The sequence below is a fragment of the Psittacula echo genome (assembly GCF_963264785.1).
Source record: "Psittacula echo genome assembly, chromosome: 6".
NCBI lineage: Eukaryota > Metazoa > Chordata > Aves > Psittaciformes > Psittacidae > Psittacula > Psittacula echo.
The window spans coordinates 17,572,629-17,592,588 of NC_137743.1; the positions used below are offsets into that span (position 1 = coordinate 17,572,629).

At 35.9% G+C, this 19,960-nt stretch overlaps 1 protein-coding gene across 1 annotated transcript in view; it reads left to right on the forward strand.

Moving 5' to 3' along the window:
- LOC308222357 (uncharacterized protein) overlaps positions 1-19,224 on the forward strand; it is a 32,418-nt gene extending 13,194 nt beyond the window's left edge. Inside the window, exons 5-13 of the mRNA XM_080620254.1 lie at positions 1,578-1,709; positions 2,544-2,667; positions 4,936-4,996; positions 5,097-5,143; positions 5,581-5,656; positions 6,608-6,709; positions 7,210-8,151; positions 9,422-9,532; positions 10,685-19,224. Coding sequence (XP_080476380.1) covers positions 1,578-1,709; positions 2,544-2,667; positions 4,936-4,996; positions 5,097-5,143; positions 5,581-5,656; positions 6,608-6,709; positions 7,210-8,151; positions 9,422-9,532; positions 10,685-10,997 — 1,908 coding nt within the window. The 3' untranslated portion in view covers positions 10,998-19,224. The remainder of the gene's footprint in view (positions 1-1,577; positions 1,710-2,543; positions 2,668-4,935; positions 4,997-5,096; positions 5,144-5,580; positions 5,657-6,607; positions 6,710-7,209; positions 8,152-9,421; positions 9,533-10,684) is intronic.
- Positions 19,225-19,960: the final 736 nt, after the last annotated feature.

Below are 19,960 nucleotides of genomic sequence, written 5' to 3' on the forward strand. Positions count from 1 at the left end.
ACTGTAGTATAAGGTCTGGACAAGTTCTTTCCCATGCCATTAGGAGTTTAGAATTGATACATATTTCTCACATTCTCAAAGTGCAATTAAACACCTAAACTACTGAATACTCAGCAGGAGTTTCTCAGAAAATTCCAAATAATCTTTCAAAACACAGTTTTTCATAACACGTGTGACTGTTTACTCTGTCAAGCAATATGTTTAGAGATGTCTTAGTTTTGTAAATTGTATTCCACCTCAGTTTGTGTGACTTCATGTAAAGGAAAAATTCTTTAACATTCTACTGTAGACCTTTTGCAGATGCTCTATTGTCACTGCAAAGTTAGTAAGTTCAATTTCAGATTTTACTAAAACTCACTGCTGAAAAGTGATGAGATAATGAACTTGGGTTCATTTCGTTTGAACCTTAACAATCTCCACTGTTTTTCCAGCAGTGTACCAGTATCTGAAATACATAGGACTGAATACTTCTATATGCTTTCTACCCAACTTTTTTTAGCTCGAGCTTCCTAATCACATACCAGCTTTGATAGGACTGTTTATTCCTTAATTTGGTTTCCTGGTTCTGTTTCTAGATGTGAGATAAATGCCTGCTAGCATCTTAGTTTATAAGCCATACAGTCAAAAGAAGAAATGGTCAATTACTCTATACCATTTGTGGTTCTAAGAGGTATGTGGTCTGTGGCTGCCTTCCTTTCTATTAGCCTGAGTCCAGTCTCCTTGAATTTCTTGTTGACAAAGGAACTGAGAGGTGGTTGAGGCTGCTGCATCTTTTGCCACTGTCTTTATTGGTTGTGGCTGAGCCTGTGTCAAAAGGCTGTCACAATGGACAAGTGCACCATTTAGAGAAAATCCAGTCTTACACATATGAGGCATTTTCATACCTAAAGAACACATTTCAAAAAAACACAGCTAGAGTAGGGTGAGTAAACATTTTGTCCTATTTTTTTTTCTGTCAAATGAAATTAATTATTCATTAATGCAGCTTTCTTAGTAACCACATCTTAGTCTTACTTAGTATTTCTCAGTACTAAATGACATGCAAGTACACTCTGCCAAGAGATGAAGCAAGGATAAAAATGTCTCCACATTTGTGGGGAGAAAGTTAAAACCTGTAGAAGAAATTAACTCTTTTATCACAACTTCTCATGGCTTATGTGAAATACACTTGATTTTGTGTTACTCTGCCAGATAAAGTATGTTTGAGGGAAGCTGATTGTGGTGTTTTGCTTTTTGCTGATGTTTAGTTACTTAAAAATCAGTATATACATGCTGCTTTATGCAAGATCTTTGTGTCTGTCAAATTTGTGCTTATAATAATATTTGTTAATATTGTACAAGAGGAAATTCTCACACATTTTCTCGCATTTTCATCTGAATAAGAATAAACAACAAATTCTTGTTTTCTGTTTATTTGGTTCCCTTTATCTGTATAATACATGAATGTGGTTCTGATACTGTAAACATTCCCTCTTGAATACTGATGTTTCCTAGTCCTAATTAAAACAGCTGAATATTACAAATATCTTGTCATTAGAATTTAAAAAGGAAATAATTATTTTCTATTTTCCTTGTAGGCAATTAACCAAAGGCTTACCCCAACCCAGAAATTTACACCAAAAGACTTAATAGCTGCAATGAAAGCCCTAAATGTGGAGCTTGGATTAATTATTGATTTAACATATACCACACGATACTATGAAGTTAAGGTAATATAAACAATAACAAAATAAAATAGTTACTTCAGCCTTTATTTTGAAGTATTTACATGTTTGCTTACCTGGAATTGGAATAGACAGGTAAGCCATCTAGTCTTATTTTGTGTCTCCAATAGAAACTAAATGTTTTACCACAGAGGAAATAACTTCTCCAGGTAATTGCATTTGTGGCTTATTTGTGTTATGGTAACTTCAATGTCAGGCATCACAGAAAAGGTGCAAAAGACTTGCAGTCTGTATCTTAAAGACATTCTTACTTATTCCTTCTTTCTAACTGATCTTCTATGGAATCCACTAACAAAGTGTACATTTTTAAACTACTTAATCAATTTCAAATTTTTTACCAGTATAATCCAAACAATTGTGATTAATCAGCCTTCTATTGAAAAGCAGAATAAATAGCAGTGCTGTAACTGCATGCTAATATTTGAATGTACATGGGCTGTAAGCATTAAGGGGGTGAATATGAGAGTATATATCTGATTGTGGGTGGAAAACACAAATATTGCTTATAACTGTAAAATGGGTTAGAATGGAATTACAAGAATCTGCTCGGTTTTAGTTAATGTTCTACCTTACTAGCAGGGATAAGTAAGTCTTCTGTAAAAACAGGAGGTTTTTTAAGATCAGGTCTTTAAAGTGGAAATGTAAATGGTAGTCTATGAGAATATATCTGTATAGAATTGTGTTAAGATTGTTGTTAGTTTCTACTCAGGATTTGAACTACTGGTTTATATTGACATTATGTTAGATACCACTTAAGGCTTTTCATTGATGCAAGACTTAAATAATTTTTTATCTTTTTTTTTTTTTCCTTGTTGCTAGGATTTACCTAAAAGTGTGCAGTATAAGAAGCTTTACACTGTCGGACTTGAAGTCCCTGATAATGCTACTATCCTTCAGTTCAAAAAATGGGTCAGAAAATTCCTATGGGAAAATGCAGGAAATGGTAAATATCAGCATCTTCTGCTGTAAAACCCCATAAATTGTATTTCAGTGCTAACTCTATCCGTTATTAATTTCAATAGATAATTTGCGACACCAGGTATATCAGACTTTCCATAGCACTTTCCACTTTATTATCATCATAATTATGTGAACCACTGCATGTCTTTTTTGCATTCAAAACATACCTTTAAAAAATTACTAGTAACTTAAATGACCTTCCTAATAGGATTTGAATATACATTCAAGTAACTGCAACAAGGCTTTCATCTGTCTGACCCAAACTGCCTACCATCAGCTTAGTGTTGCAGCTGCCAGCCTTTTATGGATGTTCTAAATAGCACATGGTTTCTCTGGTGACACTAGACACTGCTATGTGTAAGGAATTTAAGTCAGTTTAGTCTGCTGTAGGAGTATTTTGATTCATGAATCATTATTGCTTTCATAGCCTAGAAGTTCTTAAAATCATTTTACTGTCAGTATCAATGATTCCACAGTGTGGCTGTGCTCTTAGTATCCATGCAGTAGTACAGTTCTTGCTGTATAAGGCACTTTCTTTTAAAATAAATTTGCATTCATTTTGCTACAGCCTGTTTGTGGCTTTTACCTTCTCACTTTTTTTGCTAGTGATTCTTTGTAGGCTGATTTTAACTGTTTGTCCATCGAATACTGGAGGACCATTCTTTCAAGCTTTTTATTCCATTTTCTCTGGTTACTTTGGCATTTTCTGTGAGAAGGTAGAGATATTAACTGCCTAAGTGTATAGAGTTTTTGCTGCAGAGCATACCTGTGGTTTTGCTGTGGGTGATCAACTGTTTTGTGAAGGAGACCTGACTTAAATCTTGGGTATGAGAGCCTGAATTTGAAGTGCTGGGAAAATGAAAAGTATGAGAAGATAAGCCTTGGTCCTTGCTCAGGAAGTTAGCATCTAAGTTCTTCCTTTGCATTTTTTTTTGGTTTAGAGAAATTACTTAGAGATTATGAGTTTTCTTCTGGTTTTGATCTAGTGATTTTCCTCTAACAAACAAGTCTGTGTTTGAATCTCATTATTTCTGGTTCTCAGAAATAACTTGTTCCTGGATGAAGACCTGCAGTTGCAGCTAGCAAAACCATTTTGGCAAGGGTTTATGTAACTTCAGAGTTGGAAGAACTTTAATTTTTATGTCATTGTAACTTGTCCTCTTGTTTTAGATTACTATTATAATTCCTCAAGATTCTTCTTACAAATGATTTTTGAGAAGTTGGGGTTTTTTAGTGTCTGAATTGCCAGGACATATATGTCAATACAACTGTCCTGTGGCAAGCAGTTGTATTTTATATCATTTAAGAATTTGTTAAATTCACGTTTTGAAGACTATCAGTACTTTGTACCTGCTACAACTTTGTTCTTACGACAGTTAAAGATTTTCTTTGAAAATCTAGCTTAAAACTCTCAGTTAATATACATTTATTAACTACAATTAATACAGTTTTGAGCTTAAGTATTGTTGTTCTCCATCCCAGTTATTGTATTCAGTATCTCAGATCTGGTTTTACAGACTGACAAGCTTCCTACATCCCTTCTCATAAACATTTTTTGTGACCATCATAGTAGCCCATCCAGTATATATCTAACTTTTACTTTAATTTTTCATTAAATATGGGAAAGCAGAATTATATGAGATAGTATGGATGAGATTTTATCAGTGTCTTGCGTGACCATGTTAGCGTTTCCCTATGTCTGTTGGAAATACCTCCTTTGAAACACCCTTGCTATTGTAAGTGATTCTGCTTTTTAGCTTTTAGCTGATTAGCATAACCTTTCCAAAAAAGACAAGATTTCTTTAGAGGTTACTGGTGCTTCTTTTCTCCATGTATTTCATACTCCTAGACACTAGAGGCATTATGTGTATTTTCTCCTTTTTGTAGGTTTTAAAAGAATCTGTAAGTTAAGTTCCTCAATTCTGCATTTGTTTATTTAGATTTGCTTTCAAAAAACATGTTATTATTTTTCTCCTGTTACTGTAGTTCTGGCTGAGGCCAGCCACTTTACCTGTCATCATTCCTCTTCCTTTTTCCCTACGATCTTCAGAGTTAATCTCAGTCTTCACAGGTTTGGAAGTACTGAGCTAACTGCTGCTAGAGATCCAGCATGAAGAGAACACAGTCTGGATGTGTCTGTTGTTTTACAGGCATGACAGTATAATTTTCATAGAAAAGTACCAAGGTTTTTTTGCCTTTCACTAATTTTTTAGTAATTTCACTTATTAAAGACTATTTTCCTTTTTGATAGAGAAACTCATCGGCGTTCACTGTACTAATGGAATTAATAGAACTGGCTACCTTATATGTAGGTAAGTGTATAAAGACAGAAATTGTTGTTCACAAAAGATAGTGTCTTTATATTAATCTGTAATCCCTTTGGGACGATAATATAATCATATTTTTCTTCAGGTATCTTATAGATGTTGAAGGCTGGGATCCAGAGGCAGCGATTCAAGGTATTTATACAGTTTGAACTAAGGTACATGTGTAATTCACAGTTTCTACAATTGTATTCATAAATACTACAATTCTGTATTAGTAACTTTAGAGATACTTCATGTGCTGTCTTCCATAGAAGATTTTATTTGACTGTTGATTCTCTTTGACACAAGACTTGAGCATTAGCAAATTGACAGCATAGTGGGAATATATTTCAGCTACTTCATATATTTTTTTCTTTTGCTTTGAAGGGTTTTGACTCATAGGTTGCTACCACTGCTAGTTTCAGTTGTTAAAAAATATTGCTATTGTGATGTCAGCTTGCTGTAGTATTAGTATCAAGTTTGAATTGCTTGAAATTCATTATCTCATGGTGAACAGAAATCTGCCTTTCATATTTTTATGAAAGGCAGCCTGAGCACATTTCATTAGACTTGTATCTGTTTTTCCTTAGCTTTTGGTGATGCTAGAGGTCATCGTATGGATGGTCTTGTGTATCTCACAGATCTCAGAACACAACCAATGAGAAGGTAAACACAACAAAAGCTTTTAGTTGTATGCTTAACATTTCCAGTATGTCTGCTCGTATTTTTAAAAGTTCACTTCCAGTCATAAGCCAAAATTAACCTTAAACCTTTAATATGCAACTACACATACAAGACTTCAGATAGGAATTACATGAAGCGCAGTGTACTTCATTCACCTTTTGAATTTATATGGTTTCAAAGATTTTTCTAATCTGACAACTACTACTGAGCATTGGTTTACTTCTGTCATACTCTGACAAGTGTATCAAGTCTGTATTCTCATTATAAGCTGAAAGGAGCTGCTGCAAAGATACCTTTAAGAGTTATATGATCTGCCTGCTGTTGTTGGTATGGTAGAGCCAGATATTAAAAAAAATAAAAAAAGATTAACAAGTACAACAATTTTAGTAATAAAAAAGTATGGGAAAGTGGAAAATTGTTCTGAAACTCCTGTTCATAGTAGTGTATCCCTGGTGTTTAAGAATTTTACTCTTATCATATTCACCTAAGAATATCTAACCTTTACATTTTCCGAAGTTATTTGTACCAGTGATATCTTGTAGCAGTAAATTGATTTTAAACTTAAAAAACTGACTTGCATCTTTTTAGTGTTAAGTGAATGCCCTTTGTTTTACTGCTACCATAGTTTCATAGTCTGTGCATGATTAAGTTAGTCCCCTGTCAGATTTTTTTAATAGGTATGGTGCTTGTCTCAAATCCCTTAGGATGTTTTTCTAAGCTTAAGAAGCTTAGATATTCTATTTGCTTTCCTTGCAGCCCTTCCCCAGATACATTTACAAGACTAAAATTTGCTAAGTTATGAATGTGTAAATTTAATTTAATATGCAAATATTTCTGTCATTTTGAACTGTAGAATTTTATGTGGGGTTTTGCATTTTTTCTCACTCATAGTTTAAAAAGGAAGCTTATGTGAGATGTATTCATTCTTCTTAGTAACCTTGGAATGGATGTCTGGGATTCAGATGAAGATATTATTCCCCCACCACATGCAATGGAAGGACCTGTAGAACGGTTCCCAAATGAAGATTTTCAGGGGTAATAGGATGAAACATGGAATGAAAAGCCAAAACAATCGCATAGGGGAAAATAATAATTGTTTCTTTGTAAAAACACTAGAGATATTCTAAATTTTGAAAGATTTTATAAATATAACCTAGTGATGCAAAATAAATTTATAGAATTTGGTTAAACAATGAAAAGATGAGGGGGGAAAAAAGGGAATGTGCTCTATTAGAAGTCTGCAAGTAATTAGTTCACTTGGAAAAAATTAGAGTTTACTTTGCCTGCCCTTTTTTATTTTACAGTAATCTGCAATTATATTTTATTTATTTGGAATCACTGTTTTTGCCTGTTAAACAAGGACTATAGAATTACAATTGAATGTTTGTCACAGCTTCTACTGTGACATTTAAAGTTTTATAATCTTTCTTACTTGGATTTTTAGTAGCTTTGATACATTCACAATGTCTTTGTATCAGTTCTTGGTTAAAAAAAAGTTTTCATTAATGACTTGTAGCTACCATGTTCTATTTAAGACAAAAACTTCTTTACAGGTCTGGGAAAAGGTTAAGAATTTATGATGACCACTCTCAAGATGATTTGCAAGGACAGATACAGTTGAGAGATTTTGATTTCATTAATAAGGGACCTGGACAAAGACGAAGACCATTTCATGACCCTCAGACTCAGGATGACTTAAGAGCACCAATGCAGATGAGAAATTGGGACTACAATAGGGGACCAGGACAGAGGCAAAGATCCTTTCCTGATCACCAGTTTTATGATGATTATGACGAAGACATTCAGCTGAAGGACCCGGACTTCAGTAACAAGGGACCTGCACAAAGGTTGAGACCCTTTCATGGACACCAGTTTCATGATAATTTACAGGCAGAGAGACAATCAAGGGACACTGAATTTAACAGAGGTCGTGGACAAAGGCAGAGATCTTTTCCTGACCATCCATCTCATAAGGAGTTGCAGGAAGACAGGCAGTCAAAGGATTTTGATTTTGGTAGCAGGGCCCGTGGCCAGAGACGAAGACCATTCCAAGACCATGAATCTCGTGATGAATTTCAGACTCAGATGCTGATGAAAGAGTTTGACTGTGTTAACAAAGGTCCTGGCCAAAGACCAAGATCTTTCCATGACTATCAGTCACATGATGACTTACAGCCACAGATGCAATTGGGAGATTTTGAATTTGCTAACAGGAGTCATGGACAGAGGTTGAGGCATTTCAATGATCACCAGCCTCGCAATGACTTAAAAACAGAGATGCAACTAAAAGATTATCATAGTAAAGGTCCTGGACAAAGGCGAAGACCTTTTCATGACCATCAGCCTTATGATGACATACAGGAACAGACTCAGTTAAAAGATTTCAATTATGGTAATAAAGGGCATGGACAAAGGCCAAGACTTTCTCATGATCATCTGGGTCACAATGACTTGCCACGTGAATGGTGTTCCGACAGGTAAAGCATCATTGAGCTGTAAGACCACAATTAGAGACTAAAAATGTAAACATCAGCACTTCTAAATTAAATGTCAAATTAATTCATTAAAAAAAAAAATTGAAAACAATTACTCATCCTTTTAAAATCATATATAAATGATCAGTTAATTAACTCTTTATTTTGATATATGGAAAGAGTGGAGTGTTGCATCTTTGAAAGCCAGTGTTTCCTAAATTAGAAGGTTCTGCTTCTTTAAAGCTTATGTATTTCCTTTATCTTTAAAGAGTCAGCTTGAAACAAAACTCTGTCCTACTTTGCTTTTTTATAGAAACTTATATTTAGAAAGCAATCCTCAAGACAGAAGAGGATATGAAATTTTATTTATGCCCTTGGCCAAACAGCAATAAACAGTAATGCAACAAGGAAGTTTGATTTGCATTTGTTTATTCTATTAGTTAATAATTTGTTAGAAATCCCTTTGCTTCTGAACTTGCATTATATTTTCCCAAAACATATATCACTTATTAGTAAACCTATTGGACTCTGACATTAGCATGACCAGCAGGTCGAAGGAGGTGATCCTGCCCCTCTACTCTGCTCTCGTGAGACCTCGCTTGGGAGTACTGTGTGCAGTTCTGGTGTCCTCAACATAAAAAGGACATGGAACTGTTGGAACAAGTCCAGAGGAGGGCCACGAGGATGATCAGGGGACTGGAGCACCTCCCGTATGAAGACAGGCTGAGAAAGTTGGGGCTGTTCAGCCTGGAGAAGAGAAGCTGCGTGGAGACCTCATAGCAGCCTTTCAGTATCTGAAGGGGGCCTATAAGGATGCTGGGGAGGGACTATTCATCAGGGACTGTAGTGACAGGACAAGGGGTAACGGGTTCAAACTTAAACAGGGGAAGTTTAGATTGGATATAAGGAAGAAATTCTTTACTGTGAGGGTGGTGAGGTACTGGAATGGGTTGCCCAGGGAGACTGTGAGTGCTCCATCCTTGGCGGTGTTCAAGGCCAGGTTGGATGAGGCCTTGGGTGATACGGTTTAGTGTGAGGTGTCCCTGCCTGTGGCGGGGGGGTTGGAACTAGATGATCTTAAGGTCCTTTCCAACCCTAACTATTCTATGATTCTATAATATTTCACAATATTTTTAATATTTCAGAAAGTATTTCTGATTTTGAAGTAGATTGTAATTAAAAGTAAAAATATTTTTATTTGATAAACACATATTTTCAAAGTTTACAATTGTTGGTACTCTTCTTAACATCCAATTCTTTTGGTTAATTGCAGAAGTCAATCTTTTTCTTCCCATGAAAATGTACCAGAACCTCATTTCTCCTCATCTCCTTCACTTCACAGAGATTATGGGTCTGATAATGATGACTTTAACAGAAGTTATAGGTAAATATCAGATTTCGTACGTTGTTTTCTGACTTATCTTTATACTCCCACCCCCCCATTTTTCAGAAATATAAAATACAAATTAACTGCACAGTGTAAAAATGGATCTTAATACTTTTGCTTAAATGCAGCTTAAACCATTGCATCTGAACACAGAGCAAATAACATGGCTGATTTCTGGTTTGTCTATATTGAGTCTGATTATTAAATGGTTTGAGAACCCCTGATGTAAGTCATTGGCATCACAAGCACAGTTCAGGTACAAAAGATGAAAAGCTGTTGTCACTAAGCAAAAAAGCAAAATACAGATGCTGTATTTAAATCTTCAGTGCTGTCTACAGCAAACTAATGAGTTTTGCTGTGAGGAAGGTCAGACACTGGAACAGGTTGCCCAGAGCAGCTGTGAAATCACCACATTGTATCCTTTTAAGATACTCAGAACTCAGCCAGATATGGCCCCTGCACAAACTCTTTTAATGAGCAGGTGGCCCTAGGTACTTCCAGAGATCCTTTCCAGGCTTAAATTAATCTATGATTCAGTGGGGGAGAAGAGTCTAGAATTACAAAGATTGTTCTGAATTGGCTTTATAAACCACTTATTTTACAAAGCAAGATACTTGAGAATAAAGAGAATCCAAACCAAAAGGTGTGTATATATTGTATATGCATTTGTAGATTCTTCCATATGTATTTTGTAGGAGAGTGATTCTCCAATTGCAGAAGAATTAATATTTAAAATATTTGGAGCTGTAAATCCAAAGTATATTATTGCCTGTTGAGACTATGTACTAGAGAGCTACTGTTGCATATTATTCACAAAAAGGAAAACATGGGCTTAGGAACAAAAATAGCCCCTAGGTAAATAAATCCTCAGTAAACAGGGAATAGAAACAGCACTTGGAAAAAAACCATCTTCTATTAGAGTTACTTACTATAAAAAGCTGTAATTTTAATCACTAGAATTGAAAAATTAATATAAACAAATTTGCAACATCCAGTAGAGAGGATTTTCATTTGTGGGTAAAAACAACAATAAGAGTCTGAATTGTTCTTTCAAGGTTACGCTAGTTTAATTTCTAATGGTGGCCACCAACAGTAAATCAACTGGTCTATTTCTAAGGTTTTCATTGTTCATATGTGTTTTTCTTACAGTAATCGACCAAGTTGTCCTGAAGACAATAGGAGAATGCATCCCTCAGATGAATTTAATAGAGGAAAAAACAGATTTGCACCATATTCTTCACGAACAATGCATCCATCTTCATCTGTACACCAAGAAGATAGTTCAATAGATTATGCAAGAAAACCTTTTCAAGATGAAACTATCAGAGAGATGGGACAAAGCAAAAGATTACCAGTTGTAACAGTTGATTACAATTACGGTCTGCCATTAGATTATGGACCTGAAGAGCAAGAGGGAGAACATTATGATCTACCTTCAAGAGACCGCTACAACTGGTACTGAATAAAAAAAGACAATGTTTACTCCACTCAGACTTACTTTTACATGTTTGACTTTGTATGTGGACAAAATTATTTTATTTTTTTTTTCCTCCACATCAGGAAAATGCCAATTTCAGTAGTAGAGAACTGGTCTCTATTGTAAGATTACTTCTACTGATGTTTGGTTCTTTAAATTTATTAGGGTATATCTATGAAAGTGTAGTTGGAGACAAGGTCTCAGTACACAGGGAATTAAAGTAGTCCTTCCTTTTAGTGAAATTGGAATCCTGTACCTTAAAACAAACAACTTTGAATGACTGTAGTTGTGCCTTTTGTTTTACCTTTCTTTAAAATGTGTGTACTTTCCAGATGCAGAAGTCATAATAAAATACTGCACTACCAGATAAACTAGCACTGAGATTACAGAAAAATACTATGAAATGAATGAAACAGTTATGTCCACTTCATCCTTTAATTTGAAAACAAAAGTTTGAATTACTGCTTATAATATATAATTATAATTATGTAATTATATATAATAATATAATACATAAGCAGCATTGTAGTGTAATTCCAGATTTTCTGTACCGTCAGCTGAACTCACCTACTCTTTTTTTCATATCAGGCTTTTTCCCAGATTGCTGAGAACACAGAAGCAAATGGAGTTTGAATACTCTAAATGTCAGACTTGCTTTTCATTAATCTGAATATCCCATTCTGATTGTATATTTTTTCATGATCCTATAGGTTATATATGTTTTAGGATAGCCCAGTGCAAGTAAATTTCATGGTTTTCTCAGCAGCACATCAGCTTACCTGTCTCAACTGGACAAGATCACCAGTGCCTATACACTTACACCTCTTTGTTTGTCAGTCATATATGTCTTACTCTCCAGTTCTACTTTTTGCTAGTTTCTTTTACAGCACAGCACAGTTAATCAGAGTAGAAGAATAAGCTCTTCAGGTAAGTCACTTTTAAGAGTCATATATTGAAAAGTATTTAAGTATTGAATATATTGAAAAGTATTAAGGTCCTTTCCAACCCTAACTATTCTATGATTCTATGATAAGTTTCCTCTGAACTGCTGCTTCAGGGGGTATCAAGGAGGTGGTGCAACAATCAGCAACTAAATTCATGGCAGCAGCTGCACAGTAGCACCAACAGTTCCTATTGTGGATAAAGAAATCTTAGTTCATAAGATGGAAAACAGTATTCATGTAATACTTAGGTGAACTTTGAAAATCACATTTTTCATTATTATTACATTTAAATAAATTAAGATTTGTAAAGGCATCACAGTAAATAAAGATAAAACTATACCATGATATTAAAGTAATTAAAATTAATTTGCTAGATTACTTCAGTCATAAAGTTAAGAAACTTCCTCAAAAACCACATAGCTGTAAAGCGTAAAACAAGAGGGTGTAGGTATACCTTAGAAAACTGAAAAAAGTGTTCATAGCCAGAATCCACAGACCATTTTTGCCTTTTAGCAGCCGCATAAAACCCACATTTCTGAATTCATGGTTCTATGACTACTAAATAAGGACTAGATTTGAAAAGTGTGGAACATCTGGCAGCTCCTGTTGGTTTGTAACAGATGCAGAAAGTTCCTAAAATCGTAGGATTCTGTGGATATAAATTCAAACTGCAGATGCTCCATTGCCTTTGCAAGTGGTAGAACAACTTCAGCTTTGTTCATTGCACAAAGTAAGTAGTTGTCTTGTTTTCACAGTAGCCAGTCAATTGTATTCCCCATTAAATCTCTGATTGTGAGCCTCATTCATGTGGTTTCAGGAATGAAGCTCCCTATATATAAACTGGTTGTGGAACTGAGCACTGAAATGTTAAGAAAAGGCATTTGTTCCCTTACTTGCCCTTTTTTAAATTGTTTCTTATTTTATTTATTTCTTTTAATGAATGGTGAGCTGAGACTCTTTATCTAGACTTCTTTATTTGGAGGCGAGGAAGATTTGCACCATGTGCTACTATATTGCCAGATTCTTTTAAAAAAAATAAAATCCCTTCCTGGTATTATCCAGCAGGGAGCTAAGAATTAGGGCCTGGCATTACAAGCATTTGATTTTGGTTTGGGTTTTTTCTTTTATACTATGTATGCAGTGTTCATGAAGTGAAGAAAGAGAAAACATTTGCTCTTCCTTTTTTTGTTTTGGGGTTTGAATTACATTTTTTTAGGCTTGAAGTGACCCTACGGTCAGTCCTTTGTTCCATCAGACAGGAGATGCTAGAACTCCCTGGAGAGCTGAAGAAGCTGGTGCACTGCAAAACTTCAGTGCAATGAAAAATGTGGCATAATAAGTTAGCACTTAGTAGTCAGCATTAGCTATTACCAGTCCTCTGTCAGTTCATGCAGGACCCTCTGAAGGTTTAGATACAGTCAGGTTGTGTAATTCCTGTTATGTGATAAACATCACTTCTGAAACTATGGTGGATTTTTCTTTTCAAGTGAAATTAATAGACATGATGAGTCCACAAATGGCTTTGAGTTGACTATATGAAAATAGCCAAAATTGGGTTTGTGTTATTACTATTTATATATATATTTTTTTTAATATAGAATAAGGCTTTCCACTCCATTGTTCCTTGTGAAATTACGCAGAGCTGAGCCTGTGTAATACATTACAAACTATTACTGACATTTATCTCAAATTCCACAGCTGAGACATCACTGCATATTCACATCTGTAGTATTCAATTACTAATTGATCCACATCGTGGAGGATGAAATTAAATGCTGTTTGTTTCTTGTATTAGAGTGGCATTCAAAACAAAACAAACCCCCAAAAAACCAAAAAAAAGCCAAAAAACCAAAAAACACAAACCCCCCAAACCAACAACAACAAAAAAACAAACAAACAAACAAAAAAAACCAGCCCAAACTTTTATTTGTTTCATCATATAAGAACTGTATGAAGAACATTTGTTTTGGGCTCTTTTGTGTATGTTCTCAGCAAAACTAAAAATAGCTCTTGTTCTATCACAGAGCAATAAAAGGCAAGATCTGGATGGACAGTGTTGGTGTCCCACTGCCATGAGTGTGAAACCTTGAAGAAAAACACAAGGATACAGTAAATCCAGAGGTAGCATGAAATCATTTGAGGGACTTGTAAGAGGGGTTTTATATAGATACGTGTGCGCATATATATAACTATTGAACTCTGAACTCACAGAAAACTTTCTGTCACTGTGCTGAAGTTTTGGGAGGCCTGATTTTTATTGGGAGGTGAAACCATGGGGCCAGCTTACCCTCAGGTACGATCATGCTGAGTTAGGAAATGTTCAGGTGGTTTCTGGAAAGTGCTAGGAGAAAGTTCGGATGAGCTCTGTGCAGAAGGCTGACTCCCAAGAAGGGCTTGAGAAAAAGAAAGGCCAGCTCCAGCAGAAAGATAGAACACAGGGATACAGCTAAATCTATATGTAGAAATCCGCATTACATGTGCAGCTAATTTAGTTTTACGTGTGAAGAACGAAGAGTTACCTAAAAAAGGGCTAGAAAGGTTTGCTTGTGTCTGTTTTTCTCTTAGCTGGGGCAAGAGGTAATTGTACTTGCGGCTTCTCGTAGGTCATTTAGTATCCTTTCCTGTTTCTGTGTATCTAAAGTAACTGCTGGCAAGCTGGGCTTTTTTTTTCATGTGCAAATACGATTGGTGATGTGTTACAATTCGAATTTGAGGTGCGCTACTAAAACTAGGCTTGTCAGGACTAGGAGTTAGCTTCTGAAGATCATCTCCTTCTTAGGTTACCTTATATGAAGCATCCAGAAATGCAGACACCCAAAGATCATTTGTAGTTTGGAACCTGCTAGGTGCTGGGGAAGGAAGGAATATATTCCCTGTCTGGGGTCCAGCAAGGTTATATGGATCCCTGGCCACTGTGAACACTAATTTATTTAAAATGTCTGTGTAAACAAAAGCAACAGCTTCATGCTGTTATCAGCCACTAGTGTTTGCTTTCTCTCCAGGCTTACTCCAGTTGTCAGTGGACTGTGCTTTACTGGTTCCAGTGGACAGCAATTACCAAGCCTGCAGATCCCTTTTTTATTCTCGTGGGGAGACAGAAAAAACAGATGACAAAAAGGAGCCAGGTGAGGAGGCAACTTGGATCTCCTTCCTCCTGAGTTGAACAGACAGGGGAGTTGAAGGTAGGAGACAGGAAAAAAAATCTTAACAGACAAAAATGAAGGAGGAGGGAAGATTAAAGTTGTCAGAGGGAGAGTTATCAGTGTGAGAGAAGAAATGTGCAAAAGATGCATATGTAAAAGCTGGTGAAAGATTACTGGGTATAAAAAGAGGGCATATGCTGGAGGAGGAGTTCCTGGCAACTTCTTATCTGAGTCTTCTAAGCTGTGCCTGTGGTTCTGTGTGAGAACCACGCTGATGTAAAGAACAGTTATCAAAAAAATACAGGAGCACTTGGACCTCTAATCCTGCAATAAAGTCATGTGGGAGCTTAAAACTAATTAAGGTTTCCCTTTAAGCTTTAAATCTAGTCTATGTGTAGTATAATATCCTAAAGATATTCCCTCCAGAATCCAATGAGAATTTCAGAAAAATAAGTAGGAAACAACTCCATAAGTCTGTTTTGCACATTGAAAACAAGCTAAGTTTTTACTGGATATCATGAATCCCATCATTTGAGGACTCTGAAAATCAAATCCAGTTTGTTTATTACAAATACATACCTGCCTTATTGCACACTTTCAGGGCAGTACCAAAACACACTATAATGTTGCTATTAATGTACCCATCAGCTTACAGTTATAAATTAGTTAAACAGTAACAAACAAATCTGAAGTAATTGCCTCTATAAGAAGTAAAACAAGTAAGTTAATGCAGAGTCATACTGAAAGCGGGAGGCATTTGCTTCCTTTATGAGGAATGTTCAGAACTGAATGCTCCATAAAGGAAGATAGGAAGATGAAAGAGCTGTCAGGATAGATAAGAGTTGGCACAGATGAGGATGTTCCTCATGCAGTTCTTCAAAAGACCTCTTCTAACATAAACAGAAGTTTTTCCTTTGCCAGAAAAATTAACCCTTAAAGAAGACAAGTGTGTACAAGCTAATCAAATCTCAGTCCATCTTAGGGATGCACATAGTGAAAACACAAGAAAGAAAGAAAGTATAAACTGGTATTGCAAAGTGAATGCTGCAGCTGAATTCATTCTTGTGTGCGCATCCCAGATCAAAAATGGGACCACCATATCCTGGTATCTACATTGTGTTGAAGCTCTTTTATAGCAATTCGGTATATTTCTGATTTTCAAATGTTAAGCACAGAAATCTCTAATAGGCCTAAAATATATTCTGAAAAACAGTGTAAAAATTAAAATAAAATATTGTTTTCTATTGTTTAATATAGTAAATAGTAAAATACATAGACAGCAAAGGATACCTCCACCAGACTTGTTTTTAAATCCAATTTAAACTCACTTAACTGTAGCAGAACTTGTGATGATGGCCACAGATTAGCTTTCTTTTCTATCTTTGAAAAGCAACAGCTTTTGGAAAGAGCTAGACTAGATGTGAAACTTCTGGCCCTGTTTATTCAGCATTATGGTGTGTGTCTGAATCCTTATGTCCCTGATGACAGAGGTGTTTTTTTTTTAACTGCCCAGGCTGATGTCGCTTTTGCTTTAGGTCATGAAAAAAGAACAATCTGACTACTGAAAGTAAATGAAAAAAACACACACAAACAGCTTGCAGCCACACAAGCTTAAATAATAGAAGAACTTAATAAAAGGTCTCTTCTTGTTTCTCTCATGTTATTTTCATGTTGTGTTTTTCCAAAGGCCTAAAGTAGAAAGACCTGCAGATTTATAGGACACATTTGACCTCGTTACTTCCATTTCTCTTTGTCTCTGTGGCTCATTTTCACCTGTTGCCTTGATTCAGAGAAGCATACTTAGACACCTGACAGGAGCTTTTCTCCCCTTCAGTCTTCTTTCTGGATATGAGATATTAAATCTGTTTTTATAATTGTACGTGTATCTATGTATGAATGTATGTATATGTGCATTATATATCTAAATTTCTGTATATAAAGGGAGATTTCTGCTCTCTTAAATGTCAGTGAGAGATCAGGTATAAAGATGCAGTTGTCCACATGAGTTACTACTTTTAATCTCCTAATACTTCAGAGTTCATAAGCTAGGTTTAGTTAATGTACACATACTTTAGCGGCTTTCTTGACATAGGAAGTGGTGTAGTTACTAGTAACACCCTAAAAGAGAGGTGAAAAGAGGGAGGATTTAAAAGGAAACATAAAACTTTGTCTGGAAAAAGGAACAGCTATATGAAATTGATAGATTATACCATTTCCTAAAAACCATGCCACAGGAACAATACACTACCCAAACTAGAAAATATTTACTTAAATCAGGAACATGGATAATCAGGAGCATGGATAACAGCTAGACTAAACTAAGAAACTGCCAGGTTTTATACATAAAATCTGGCCAAACAATATCAATAATTTAAGTGTTCATCTGTTACAAAATAGGGTGGAAAGTAGTGCTGTGTTATAAAATAAGAAGTTTGGGATCATGGAGTTAAATGCTGGAGAAATTAAGGACCATGGCTAAGTAAACCAAGGTTGTTGAACAACTTTGTACAACAAGGTCTATCAGTTGTACAGCATATCTGTTTATAAAGGAGGAGCTTCACTTCTAAACAAGTCCATGTGGTCTCATGAAAGAAAATCCTTGAGAATTGAAGATCACGAAAGAGAATCACAAGTTCTCTCTCTCTGTCATATCAGGAGCCTCTAACTCAGGAAAATTGTCCTGAATGTACAGTGTTAAATATAATCAGAAGTAATGAAATCTAATGAGATAATTATACAGCTCTTGTGACATTTGGAAGCTTTTTGATGTTGATTTTCACAAACTGATCATTATTACAGTCCTGTTTGATGTTGAGAAACTAGAGCCAATCAAACTTTTTTCACAAATGTTGCTAATCTGTGTTGTGAGTGGCAATGCCTTTGCCCTGATTTGTCTCTCGGAATATAGCATTTCACTGGTATCTCTGAGGTGCTTCTTGGACTGTGGCAGCTATCAGTCAGCATCCAGCCTTCAGCCACCATCACTTATGGTGAAGAACTTAAAAGGAAGATCATGTATAATTTGCCACTTTTTAAGGAGGTGGCTTTTAAGAAGGTTATACAGCTAGTCAAAAGCAGAGTAAAAATGATTCAACTAAAAGCATGAGAGTTGGCATGGAAACTAGCGACAGATGGTAAAAAAAATAGACATTTAAATAAAAGTTAAGCAGAGTAGCAATAAAAAGTATTAATTAGCAAGAAATAAGATTATTTAAGAAAAAAATATCCTTCATCACTCAGAAATCTGATTTTAGTGATACCAGTAAATAGGGGCCTAACCTACAAAGATAAAATGTAAAATAAAATCTAGGAAGATTGAATAGTATTTGAAGAATAAATAGTTAAATATATAAAAATATCTAAGATTTTTAAGTATGTTAGAAATAGCCTACAAGATAACTGGTTAGTTTGCAGACCTCAAAACAGTAAGCAACATCAAGAAATACATATTGCAAAGAATGTGCACAATTTGCCTGCCTAAGATCCTAATACATAAATTTATCTCAGAGCAATTCTTCACCAAATAACCAAAGTAATGACAGTGATTAAGACACCAGCAGAGAAGATGTCTAAACTAACTGCTAAGCAGGGACAAGCTTCTAAGCCCAACTTTTCTTTAGACAAGATTTCCAAGGGAATTTAGAAATAAGTAAGACAGCCACTAAAAGGTGAAAATAATCTTTTAAATCAGACTACAATGTATCAAATATTATACCTTCCTACAGTTACAGAGAGTTTGATGTGATCCTAAGCCAATACAAATCTGCAAGCCTTCAGGACACAAAAAAACCTAACTGGAAAAATAAAACTTGAAGACCAGAACGTGTAGAAGATGATGGTATGCCAGGTGGGATTCCACCAGGAAAACAATGCCTCTGTGATCTACTATTTGCACAGCTGTAGCATGTAAAGACTGCATCATTTTTTCCCTAGGCTCTGTAGGCATATGTAGCAAATAAAAAAGCTGCAGTCACTGATCTGCACACTAAGCAATAAGAGTTCACAGATGGATGCAGCTGGCATGAGGAAGAAAACAAAATAAAAATAATTGAGATCAATGCAGGAAGTAATGATTATAACATACCAACTGACTGGAAATTATTGAGTTTTATCTAATTTTTTATCTAATTTTATCTATCCTTTTGGCTGCATCAAAAGGAGCGTGACCAGCAGGTCGAAGGAGGTGATCCTGCCCCTCTACTCTGCTCTCGTGAGACCTCACTTGGAGTATTGTGTGCAGTTGTGGTGTCCTCCACATAAAAAGGACATGGAACTGTTGGAACAAGTCCAGAGGAGGGCCACGAGGATGATCAGGGGACTGGAGCACCTCCCGTATGAAGACAGGCTGAGAAAGTTGGGGCTGTTCAGCCTGGAGAAGAGAAGGCTGCGTGGAGACCTCATAGCAGCCTTCCAGTATCTGAAGGGGGCCTATAAGGATGCTGGAGAGGGGCTCTTCATCAGGGACTGTAGTGACAGGACAAGGGGTAACGGGTTCAAACTTAAACAGGGAAAGTTTAGATTGGATATAGGGAAGAAATTCTTTACTGTGAGGGTGGTGAGGCACTGGAATGGGTTGCCCAGGGAGACTGTGAGTGCTCCATCCTTGGCGGTGTTCAAGGCCAGGTTGGATGAGGCCTTGGGTGACATGGTTTAGTGTGAGGTGTCCCTGCCCATGGCAGGGGGGTTGGAACTAGATGATCTTAAGGTCCTTTCCAACCCTAACTATTCTATGATACTAATGAAAAGACGAAAAGACAGTCAGATGGTGAGCAAATAGTACCAGACCTCCCAGATGACACATTTTCACATGAGACAAGAATGAACATTGGAAGTAGATGGAACATTTGAAGCCAAACAGCAG